Source organism: Ochotona princeps, chromosome 5 (assembly GCF_030435755.1).
Source record: "Ochotona princeps isolate mOchPri1 chromosome 5, mOchPri1.hap1, whole genome shotgun sequence".
Lineage (NCBI taxonomy): Eukaryota > Metazoa > Chordata > Mammalia > Lagomorpha > Ochotonidae > Ochotona > Ochotona princeps.
In genome coordinates this window covers 53,927,324-53,939,665 of record NC_080836.1, presented here as the reverse complement: position 1 = coordinate 53,939,665, position 12,342 = coordinate 53,927,324, and the positions used below count along the sequence as shown (strand labels likewise).

Below are 12,342 nucleotides of genomic sequence, written 5' to 3'. Positions count from 1 at the left end.
TGTATATATATATATATATATATATATAGAGAGAGAGAGAGAGACAGAGAGAGAGAGAGAGAGAGAGAGAGAGAGAGAGAATGAGAGAAAACTCTTCTATCAGCTAGCTCACTCCCCAGATGGCAACAACAGCCAAAGCTGGGTTAGGTGAAAACCAGGAGCCATGGGCCTGGTGCAGTAGCCTAGTGGCTAAATCCTCGCCTTGCATGCTCCAGGATCCCATATGGGCGCTGGTTCATGTCCTGGCTGTGCTGCTTCCCATCCAGCTTCCTGCCTGTGGCTTGGAAAAGCAGTGCAGGATGGCCCAATGCCTTGGGATCCAGCACCCGTGTGGGAGACCCAGAAAAAAGCTCCCAGTTCCTAGCTTTGGATCAACCCAGCTCTGAGCCTTTTGGGGCCACTTGGAGAGTGAACCAGTGGATGGAAGATCTTTCTCTATCTATCTTCTTCTCTCTTCCCAATAAAAATAAATCTTAAAACACCAACAAAACCACAGGATCCAACAACAAAACCATACTCCCTCGGGTATCCCACAGAGATATAGGGGCCCAAGCACTTGGACCAGCTTCTGTTGCTTTCCCAGCCCATGTGCAGGAAGTGCAACAGTCAGGACATGAACCAACATCTATTTGGAATACTGGTGTTCCCAAGCAAGCAGTGTTATCTGCTATGATACAATGGCAGTCCCCATTTGGGTGGATTTTAAAATATACATCTCTGGGTCTGGCACAATGCCTTAGTGACTAAAATCCTTGCCTTGTTTCCCATCCAGCTCCCTGCTTGCGGCCTGGGAAAGCAATTGAGGATGGCCCAAAGCCTTGGGACCCTGCACCCACATGGGAGACCTGAAAGAGGTCTGGGCTCCTGGCTTTGGACTGGCTCAGCTCCGGCTACTGCAGCCATTTGGGGAGTGAATCATCAGATGGAAGATCTTCCTCTCTGTCTCTCCTCCTCTCTGTATATATGACTTTGCAATAAAAATAAATAAGTCTTAAAAAAATAGCAACTAGTTGGAACTGTAGGTTTAAAAAAGTTCATAAAACTAACATACAGCTAGGAATCTTTCAAGTGTCCAACAGTTGGAGTATTGAGGCCTCATGCACAGCTAAGGAAAACTGTGTAGGGTGGAAACAACTAAAATTTTGCTCATATGATGGGTCCTCTAATTCATTTTTTTTTTCAGATCAAATAATCATGTGGTAGGTGTAGAAACACAAGGATGCTGGGATCTTCTGTGGTTTCCAAGAGACTATTACCTGTAGCCAAGGGCAACAGGAAGCACACTGCAGGTTTGGACTTTAGGCATGGAACAGAATCACATTTTCAGATCTGTAGTCTTGGGGAGGAGTCCAGCTCATGCTTGCCAAATGAGTCTTTCACCTAGGTATCTCAAAGATACTGAAACTCTAGCACCTGGACCTTATATCTGGTCCCGAATCCTCCCCCCTTTTAACTGTCCAACAAGGAGTTGAGGAAGATTCTGTAGGATGAAGACACCTCAAGTCTTGCTCACACTATGGTCTTCTCTTCATTTTTGGTATCGTGATTTCCTCTTATTGTATTTGAACTTGGCCATATTAATTAACCTTATGAAAAAAACTGCACAGATTTAAAAATTTATTGTAGACTATGGTTGTAGTATAGCACATTAAGCTACCTCCTGTCATGCCTGCATTGCAAATGGGGACCAGTTCAAGTCCTGGCTGCTCCACTTCCCATCCAGTTCCCTGCCAATACTCTTAAGAGTAGTACAAGATGGATTTTGAAGCAGAAAGAAGAAATTATTGTATCTTATCCATTTGTCTTCTTAACCAGAAGTTCTAGATAATGACTTTTGTCAGAAGAATTTAACCAATAAGAGTACTATCTGAAAGTAAAAGGATAAAAGCAACACAGCAATTAAAGAAGTCTTTTTCGAGGTTTCAATGAATTCTGAGAAGAAAAGTAATTGAATTATGTTTTAGATATATTTACAGGAACTTAAAAAATTAATTTGGGATCCACTAATGTGTTATGACTCAGGGAGTTAAGCTGCTGAAAGCAGTTCAGGCATCCCATTTGCGGACTGTTTGATGTCCTGGCTGTTCCATTTCCTGTCCAGCTCCCTGCTAAGGGCCTGGGAAAGGCAGCAAAAGATCGCCCACATGCTTGGGCCCCTGTAGCCAAGTGGAAGATCTGGAAGAAGCTCCTGGCTCCCGCTTTTGGCCTTGCTCAATCTCACCTGTTGCAGTCATTTGAGGAGGGAACCAGCAGATGGAAGAGCTCTTTCTCCTCCTCTGATGCTGACTTTCAAATAAATCAACCTTTAAAAAATAATCTGAGAATTTAAACTTTACTGTCAAAAAGAATCATTACCCTCTCACAATTGTGTAATAGTTCACTCACCTCAAAAATAACTTACAATATCATCATGTTTTCAGTTTGAATAAAAACCATATTTTATTAAATATATTTTCTCAAAGTGGATTTTATCACTCCTACAGTGTCTCTACACAAAATATGAATTATCATTCCTATAGTATTTGAATGCTAAAGTTACCTTTGTGTTTATTCAGCAGCTTGTAGCCTTCACAGTATCTGCCTGACGAAGCATTCATCTTGGCTGTATCGAGATAAGAGTATGTGGCAGCAAAATCAAACTCTTTCTTGCCATCCCACCAGCCTTGCTGCTTAGCATAGTTTTTCATGTCCGGGTGTTCCTGATCAATCTTGGTTGTTATAGAGAGCTGATTAGAAATATTACGAACTCCCTCTATTTTCAAAGAAAAGGAGGGAAAAGAGAAAAAAAGTTAGATTGAACAGAAAGTATCTATACATAACCATTCTTAATTATTATTTAATGTAAATATACTTAAAAATTTGTGCAGTGTGCATCTGCATCTATGCGAAATGATACCTGAATTACTTTTTTAAACTAAAATTTTTTAGATAATTGTGGATGTACCTCTGCCCAGTTTTCTCCAATAGTAACATTTGCAAACTGCAACATCTGAATCAGAATACTGGCATTGATACAACCAAGAAAAATAATACTTCAAAATCATAAAGAGCCTTTGTGTTGTCCATTTATGACAAACACACCCGCAATCATTCACTAACCCAGGCAGCCATTAGTCTATTCTCTTGTCTCTGCTATTTCAAGAATGTTAAGTAAATGGGGTCATACAGTATAAACTTTTGACTTTTTTACTCAGCATGATTCTCTTAATATTCATGCAGGTTACACAAGTATCAACACTTTATTCCTTCTTATTGACAAGCAGGATGCCATGGCATGAATGGACTGCAGTTTGCTTAATCACTCAGAAGTGAAACTTCTAATTGTTTCCAGTTTGGGCCATCAATGGAAAAACTGCTATAAATATTTGTGGATAGGTTCTATAAATGAATGTAAGCTTTATTTCTCTGGAATAAATGTGCACACTGCAATTGAAGTATCATAGGGTAACTGACCATTTAGTTTCTTAAGTAACTGTTGGGGCCACAACGATGGCTCAATGACTAATCCTTCACCTCCAAGCATCAGGATTCCATGTAGACACAAGGTTTCTGTCCTGGCTGCTCCAATTTCCTTCCAAATCCCTGTTTGTGGCCTGGAAAAGCTGTGGAGGACAGGCTAAAGCCTTGGGATCCTGCACCTATGTGAGAGACCCGGAAGAAACCCCTGCCTCCTGACTTCTGATTAGCTCATCTCCAGCCACTGTGGTCACTTGGGGAGTGAAACAGCAAAAAGAAGATATTTATCTCTCATCTCTGTAATTCTGACTTTCTAATAAAATTTTAAAAAATCTTTTTAAGGGGGCCCGGCGGCGTGGCCTAGTGGCTAAAGTCCTCGCCCTGAACGCCCTGGGATCCCATGTGGGTACCGGTTCTAATCCCGGCAGCTCCACTTCCCATCCAGCTCCCTGCTTGTGGCCTGGGAAAGCAGTCGAGGACGGCCCAATGCTTTGGGACCCTGCACCCACGTGGGAGACCTGGAGGAGGCTCCTGGTTCCCGGCATCGGGATCGGTGCGCACCGGCCCGTTGCGGCTCACTTGGGGAGTGAATCATCGGAAGGAAGATCTTCCTCTCTGTCTCTCCTCCTCTCTGTATATCTGACTTTGTAATAAACTGAATAAATCTTTAAAAAAAAATCTTTTCAAGGGCCTGATGCGGTGGCCTCGTAACTAAAAGTCCTCACCTTGAACGTGCCGGGATCCCATATGGGCGCCGGTTTCAATCCCGGCAGCATCACTTCCCATCCAGGTCCCTGCTTGTGGCCTGGGAAAGCAGTAGCGGATGGCCCAAAGCTAGGAATTCCTAGATTCTGGCTCCTGGTTTTGGATCGGCTCAGCACCGGCCGTTGTAGTCACTTGGGGAGTGAATCAACAGATGGAAGATCTTCCTCTCTGTTTCTTCTCCTCTCTGTATATCTGACTTTGCAATAAAAATAAATAAATCTTTAAAAAATCTTTTTAAAACCTTATTTTATTTGAAGAGCAGAGATACAGAGAAAGAAAAAGATCCATACACAGTAACTCCCCAAATCCTGGTAACCAATTGGGTCTGGGTCACAGAAAGCCAGGATGTGTGAACTCAATTTGAGTCTCCATATGAGTGGCAGGAATTTAACTATTTGAGCTACCACTTGATACCTCCAAAGGTTTGCAATAGTAAGAAACTAGAATTGGTGCTGGGATTTGAACCCAGGCACTCATATAGGATGCAGGCATTCCAAGAAGCACTGTGCTAAACACCTGCCCTCCGTCTCCGTAGTGCTATCATTATTTTTCATTTGAGCCATTCCAATTGAAATATAGGAATCATTTCACTGTGGGTTTTGTTTTCATTTCTCTTTCAGTAAATGATGCTGAACATCATTTCATGTGCTTATTTCACATTTGCACCTCTCCTTAGGTGATATTTCTCTTCATATCTTTCACTGATTTTCCAACTAGATTGCTTACTGTTGAGTTTTGTTCCTTGCATATTCTAGATATCACCCTTTCCTAGGAGTTGGTTTCCTAAAATCAAAATAAGTAACTTTAGAACAGAAATATAAACTCCAAGAATATTGTTGTGCAAAATACTAGATAGAAAAAATCATTTTAAAGAGATAATAGCACATGGCATAAATAATAAAAAATTATAACTGGTTTAGAATGACAGTCTGCCTAGTGAAAATCAATTATTCTAACAAAGTTGTTCTTGGGATGTTCTCATTATAAAACCCACATTTGAGGGGCCAGTATTGTAGTGTAGCACGTAAAGCTGCTATCTGCAGTGCCAGATTTCCATGCAGGTACTGGTTCATTTCCTTACTGCTTTACTTCCAATTAGGCTACCTGTTAATGGCTGAGAAAATCAGCAGAAGATGGTCCTAGTGTTTGGGCTCCTGCTGCCCATGTGGGAGATCTGTAACAAGCTCTGGACTGCTGGGCCTGACGTGATAGCTTAATGACTAAAGTCCTCGCCTTGAAAGTGCCGGGATCCCATATGGGCACCAGTTCTAATCCTGGCAGCCCCACTTTCCATCCAGCTCCCTGCTTGTGGCCTGGGAAAGCAGTATAGGACAGCCCAGTGCTTTGGGACCCTGCAACCATATGGGAGACCTGGAAGAGGCTCCAGATTCTGGGCTCCTGGCTTCAGATTGGCTCAGCTCCAGCTATTGCGGCTGCTTGAGGAGTGAATCATCGGAGGAAGATCTTCCTTTCTGTCTCTCCTCCTCCCTGTATAACTCCCTTTCCAATAAAAATAAATAAATCTTTTTAAAAAAGAAGCTCCTGATCCTGACTTTGAGCCGGCATAGGACTGTCCATTCCATTCATTTGAAGAGTAAACCAGAAAGTTCCTCTGACTTACAAATAAATAAATCTTTTTTAAAAAATTAGAGTTAATAATGTCATCAAAGTCAGAGAAGAGGACTTGTCTATATAATAGATGACTCCCTACAGTTTAATGATTTTGTTATTGGGCTCATTTTGTAACATAAAGAGAAACTAGTTGGCAAAGATAGTCTATAAATAGATAATCAGACCAATGAAGCTATTTATTTTGGATGGCAAGGTGATTTATTTATCTGGAAAGACAGAATAATACAGAGGAGGGTAAGAGAAGGGGAATAATAGATATCTTTCACTGATTTACTCCACAAATGTCCATAATAGACAGGATAAAGCCAAGAAGCAAGAATTCCAACCAGATCTCCATGTGGGCATTGGGAACCCAACTACTTGGGTAACCACTTGCTGCCTTCCAGGAACACTAGCAGGAGGCTGGATAGCAAGCAGGGCAAGTGGGACCTGAGCGGACCCATACTCTGATATATGACAAGGGCATCCCATGCAGCACCGAGCTCAGTCAATAGAATGTATTCATTAATTTCTCTCATTGATTTAACACATTTAACAACAAAAGAAATGGAGCCAGCACTGGGGTGTAGCAGGTATAGGTACCGCCTGTGATGCTGGTTAGAGATTAAGCTGCTCTGCTTCCAATCCAGCTCCTTGCTAATGAGCCTGGGAAAGCAGCAGAACACAGCCCAAGTGCTTGGGTTCCTGTACCCAGATGTGTTCCAGACTCCTAGCTTCAGCCCAGCCCCAACCCTGGCCACTGCAGTCATCAGGAGAACGAACCAGTGGATGGAAGCTTGCTCTCTCTTCTCTTTCTTCCTCTCTCTGTATAGCTCTGGCTTTCAAATAAATAAATAAAAATAAATACTTTAAAAAGTTCTTGATGATTCCAGCAAGCCAATTATCACATTAAGAAAAGTGGTCTAGGGCCCGGCATGGTGGCCTAGTGGCTAAAGTCCTTGCCTTGAACGACCCAGGATCCCATATGGGCACCGGTTCTAATCCCGGCAGCTCCACTTCCCATCCAGCTCCCTGCTTGTGGCCTGGGAAAGCAGTCAAGAATGGCCCAATGCCTTGGGACCCTGCACCGGAGTGGGAGACCCAGAAGAGGTTCCAGGTTCCTGGCTTCAGATCAGCACAGCACTGGCCATTGCAGTCACTTAGGGAGTGAATCATTGGACGGAAGATCTTCCTCTCTGTCTCTCCTCCTCTCTGTATATCTGACTTTGCAATAAAAATAAATAAATCTTAAAAATAAAGAAAAGAAAAGTGGTCTAAGTTCAATCTTCTCTATTATTAAACACCAAATATGTGAAACAAAATACAAAACATATAAAGCAAAATATCAAACAAAATGTCTTCCAAAATAAGTGGCATGCCCAGAGCAGTAGCCTAGTGGTTAAATCCTTGCCTTGCATGCTCCAGGATCCCATATGGGTGCTGGTTTGTGTAACAGTTGCTCTAATTCCCATCCAGCTCCCTGCTGTGGCCTGGGAAAAGCAGTAGAGGACAGCCGGAAGCCTTGGGACCCTGAACTCATGTGGGGGACCCAGAAGAAGCTCCTGGCTTCTGGGTTTGGATCAGCTCAACTCTGGCTATTGTGGACACTTGGGGAGTGAAACAGTGGATGGAAGGTCTTTTTCTCTCTTTCTCCTTCTGCTTGTAAATCTGACTTTCCAATTAAAAAAATTAATTAATGAAACAAACAAAACCATTTATTAATAAAAAAAGTGGCAATGTGTGCTTCTGGTAAACCATGTCCAAATCCTCCATAGCTCAAGGTGACCTTCACTAAGTCCCTCAGGACTCCTCTGGCTCACAGTGACCTTTCCCTTCTCAAAATGTTCACAGCATCTATGTACCATTCATGCCTTATTTAACATTTTCACACATATATCTTATCTCCCTAGTAAACCTGGGAGATTCAGGAGTCAGGCACACAAGGAGCACGTGACTGTGCTTTGAACAATGCTCTGCTGAGAGAACATTAAACTGAGTACCAGGAGAGACAGATTAAAATTTCAAGACTTTAATCCACCACCTTGAATTTCCTCACTTGAAAAACAAGATACTTGAAAAAGTTCATGCAAAAGTACAATTTTTAAAAATGTGTGGCTAGGTATTGGGTGCTGGCCTCCATATTAAAGTGACCGGGTTTGAGAGTCCTGGCTTCATTTCCAGTTTGGCTTTCTGCTAATGTGTACCATGGGAAAAAGCAGCTAATGATTCAGTATTTGGGACCCTGCAATCTGTGTGGGAGTCCTGAATTCAGTTCCAGTCTTCCTGCTTTGGCCTGGCCAGCCCTGGCTGATGTGGGCATGTGGGGAGTGAACCATTGGATAAAGCAGCTCTCTGTGTCTGTCCCAGTTTTTTTTTTCCGCTCCACCTTTCAAAATTAAAAAAATAAAAAAGATAGTGTGTAATGTCCATGAACTTTTAGAATTATTTTCACATCATCAAAACCACAGGAAAGGAAAAGCAAAATATTCTAAAACCATCAAACTGCTCTGTTTGGTTTCACATAATTATACTAGAGTTTAGCACAATGTTAGAAGAAATAGTAATGAGTTATTAAAAAGTAAAAAAAAAAGTGCACCATAAAGCAGCCAAAAGATTATTGTACAAAAAGTATATACCAATAACATGAACCTGATATCCCCAGAGATAACACCTCTTTTTTTTAATCTTTGAAAGCTCTTTGTAGTGCTCTTTCACCATGATTCAATCCTTCATGGCACACTGGTTTATAAATTTTAGAAGATAATTAGATACAATAATCACAGTTAAGGGTATATTTTGTTCACTGCAATACAAACCACATCATGAAAAACTTTCCATACCTTGCACTTTCTCTGCTGCCCAGCGCCTCCCTGCAGTCTCTAGAATCCAAGCTTCAGTCCTATCAGCTATCAGGAAACTGTTGTGATAGCTGAATTCCATCACACCCTCTGTGCAGTTGCCACCCTGGCCATGTTTTTCTAATAAATCAACAATAACATTGAGGGCTTTTTCAGCTGTATCAGCTCTCTCAAGGCCAAGTCTAAAATAAAAGTATTACAGTTCATAGATTCAGTGAAATTTATTTTTCTTTGATAAATTTCATGATCATGAGATTCTGTGTTTATATTTAAAGTAGAAATTCTTTCAAATTAACAGATAAAATAAAATCTACCTCTTAAAACATGGTCTTTTGAAGCTAGCTTAGAATCATGAAAATAAAGTTTTTAGACCCAGATGTGTTCAAATTCCAACTTGCTAACTTCTTCACAAGTTGTCAAAAAAAAGAAAGTTATTTGTCTCTGACCCTTAGGTATCTCATTTGTAAAACGATGCAAATGTATCACATGAGCTATTGTGGAAATTAGTTAAGGCATGATTAGGTAATTCACATTAATTTTAATTTCCAACTCCTCCCCTTCTCCCAAATAATGACAACTGAGAGTCATGAAATTGCATACTGGTAGTCTGAAGCACATCTGACACACTGTAAAGTATCAAAATCCAAAATTAAAAAAATAAAACTGGCAAGAGTTACATTAATATTTAAATTGAGACATATTCTATGGTGTAAAAATGTAACAGAAAAATAACCTCACGAGGTCCATGCCCAGGAGTGCTTCTTCATCACAAACTGGTTCTCTTCCCCACACAGCTTCATTCCCAATGCAAACTCCATGTTCATTGGCTCCCATTTCCGCCCCCCACAACCAAGCTGGGCGACTAAGTACCACAGCATACGTTGCAGGGGCTTGATCAATCTCTATGTAAGTACACTGTTTTAAAAAAAAGTCACAGAAAAAACATAGGATCAACAATAGAAAGTTATCAAAGTCCAAGCTTTTAAAATTAACCTGAAGACATGACCATTATCAAAGAGGCAAAATGAAACATTTGGATAACCAATTTGAAAATTTCAATTATAAAGACACTACCCCTAAAAGATACTATGAATTAAATCAGATATTTGCTGAATGTTTCCCACTATAAAGCACTCTATTGAGAATCAGTTGTAAAGACAAATCAACATAAATCTTGCTTTCAAGAAACTAAGACTTCTATATTAGTTAAGATAAACCACAATATAAAGTAAAAGGGCCATGAAGAAGTGAGAGTCACCCACCAAGTAGGCTGACAGTAGGAAAAGGAATGAGAACCATTGCATTATAAGACAGGCTGTGTTTACGAAGAAATAAAGTAGAAATGCTAACCCAGGTGAATACTCTGAGCAAAAGAAAAAAAGATAGGGGATAGCAGTACTATGACATATAAGTCAAGTCACCACTTGTAATGTTGGCATCCTATATAGGCACAGGTTTGAGTCCCAGCTGTTCTACTTCTGATCCAGCTCCCTGCTGTTTGCTCCTGGGAAAGCAGTGAGGGATGGCTCAAGTGAGTGAGTCCCTGCACCCACATGGAAGACCTAGAAGCAGCTCTGGTTCCTGGCTTCACTCTGGCCCAACCCTGACCATTACAGCCACTTGGGGAATGAACCAGTAGATGGGAGGTCTTTCACACTCTCTTTGCCTCTCCTTTTCTACCTGTGCCTTTCAAATAAACATAATGCTTAACAATATGGTCCCAAACACAGATAGCATCTACCATTTAATACATCTAAGTATTAGAATAGCAGAAAAACAAAATCCAAAAAAAATGTAACTTAGCAAATAAGATACAATAGGAAACTCTTTAACTGCATGTTGATATGTTATTATGGGACCCAATAAATCCTTTTATTTTTATTTGAGCCGCAGCGCACATCTGCTGGTTCACTCCCCAAAGGCCTGCAACAGCTGGGGGCTGGACTAAAGCTGGGAGCTAGAAACTCAAGCCATGTCTTCCAAGTGAGCAGCAGGAATCCAGTTACTTGAGCCATATGGCTACTTTCAGGAATTGCTTTAGTAGGAAGCTGGAGTCAGGAACTAGAGCTGGGTATCAAACCCAAGCCAATGTTACCAAAGACATGGGCATTAAAACCACGAGGCTAACTGCATGCCCTAACTGTTATTTTCAGTTTACTTTTGCTGTTTTACAACAATCAGAATCCTTTCTGTCCATCTAACCCTAACTGCCAAATTCATAGAAACAACTTTATGCTAACAAGATGTGTATTTCACCTACCTTTACACGTTCTCCAAGGCTATGAATTGCAGCAGGAAAATAAACTACTTCTTGCACTTCATCACAGAGTCTATCTGAATTCTTCCCAAAAATAATTCTGTTTCCAACTGTTGCTGGAGGTAATGCCACAAAAGTGTCACAGGAACAAGGCTGCATTTTTTAAACTGAAAATTATGTAGAATTTCTAAATAGAAAGAGAAACATTTTAAGTAGATATAAATCAAAGAGTTCTACTTTATGATAAAGAAATATCATTGCAAAAACTAATAAAGGGTGCTCATTAAAATTTTAAAAAACATATACTGTCGTATGGCTTGCACATTCATCATGTTCTATAAGAATTACCACGAATGGGCCCGGCGGCGTGGCCTAGCGGCTAAAGTCCTCGCCTTCAGCGCGCCGGGATCCTATATGGGAACCGGTTCTAATCCCAGCAGCTCCACTTCTCATCCAGCTCCCTGCTTGTGGCCTGGGAAAGCAGTCGAGGACGGCCCAATGCATTGGGACCCTGCACCCGCGTGGGAGACCTGGAGGAGGTTCCTGGTTCCCAGCATCGGATTGGTGCGTACCGGCCCGTTGCGGCTCACTTGGAGAGTGAATCATCGGATGGAAGATCTTCCTCTCTGTCTCTCCTCCTCTGTATATCTGACTTTGTAATAAAAATAAATCTTAAAAAAAAAAATTACCACAAAAATGACAATGAGAACTACCTGCTTCTAGTCTACAAGGCAAGTTTATTCTGCGAGATTTTTTTTCAACCGAAAACTTCTCTGAATTTCTTTTCACCATTTCCATATTTCTGGAATCCCTGTTCCGAGTTCTACTGTAATAAAGGATATATTCTACTCTGTGTACATAAACGTGAGTCTCCTTATTGGATAGTGAGATCCTTGGGGGTTGAAAGTATGTTTTACTAACCTTCATATTCCCATCACTGGAATTCACCTTTTTAAAAAGATTTGTTTTATTTATTTGGAAGGCAGAAAGATAGATAGAAAGAGATCTTCTGTTTGCTGGCTGCTCCCTCCCTGCAAATGGTCACAATGGCTGCGGCTAAGCTAGGCCAAAGCCAGGAGCCCAGAACTCTATCAGGGTTTCCCACGGGGGTTGCAGGGAGTTAATCCGTATCTGAGTGCCTTTTAGTCTTGGCTGCTCTGCTTCCGACCCAGCTCCCCGCTAATGCAGATGACTGCCCGAGTGCTTGGACCCCTGCTACCCACACGGGAGACCAGGCTCTGGAGTCAAAAAACAACTTGAGCAAAAACTCTCTGCAAAGAAGGTTAGAGTTCACCTTTGTTTCTGTACTTTTCTTTGCCTATTTCAACCTCTTATGTCCCGGGTCTCCCTCTAGTTGTGGTCCAAAACTTAGTCCAAGCACTCCATGAGCTGTGT

At 41.4% G+C, this 12,342-nt stretch overlaps 1 protein-coding gene across 2 annotated transcripts in view; it reads right to left on the bottom strand.

Annotated features, from left to right (window-relative positions):
• The window catches only part of SCRN3 (secernin 3), a 30,451-nt gene extending 19,217 nt beyond the window's left edge, over positions 1-11,234 (bottom strand). Inside the window, exons 1-4 of one of the 2 annotated variants that reach the window (XR_009245464.1) lie at positions 10,951-11,234; positions 9,424-9,605; positions 8,673-8,872; positions 2,540-2,752 (exon numbers count right to left, since the gene is read on the bottom strand). Coding sequence is in view for 1 of the 2 variants with exons in the window: in XM_036493075.2 (XP_036348968.2) it covers positions 2,540-2,752; positions 8,673-8,872; positions 9,424-9,605; positions 10,951-11,106 (751 nt within the window). In the remaining variant the exon portion in view is untranslated. The remainder of the gene's footprint in view (positions 1-2,539; positions 2,753-8,672; positions 8,873-9,423; positions 9,606-10,950) is intronic. The other variant, XM_036493075.2, reaches the window with a different exon arrangement.
• Positions 11,235-12,342: the final 1,108 nt, after the last annotated feature.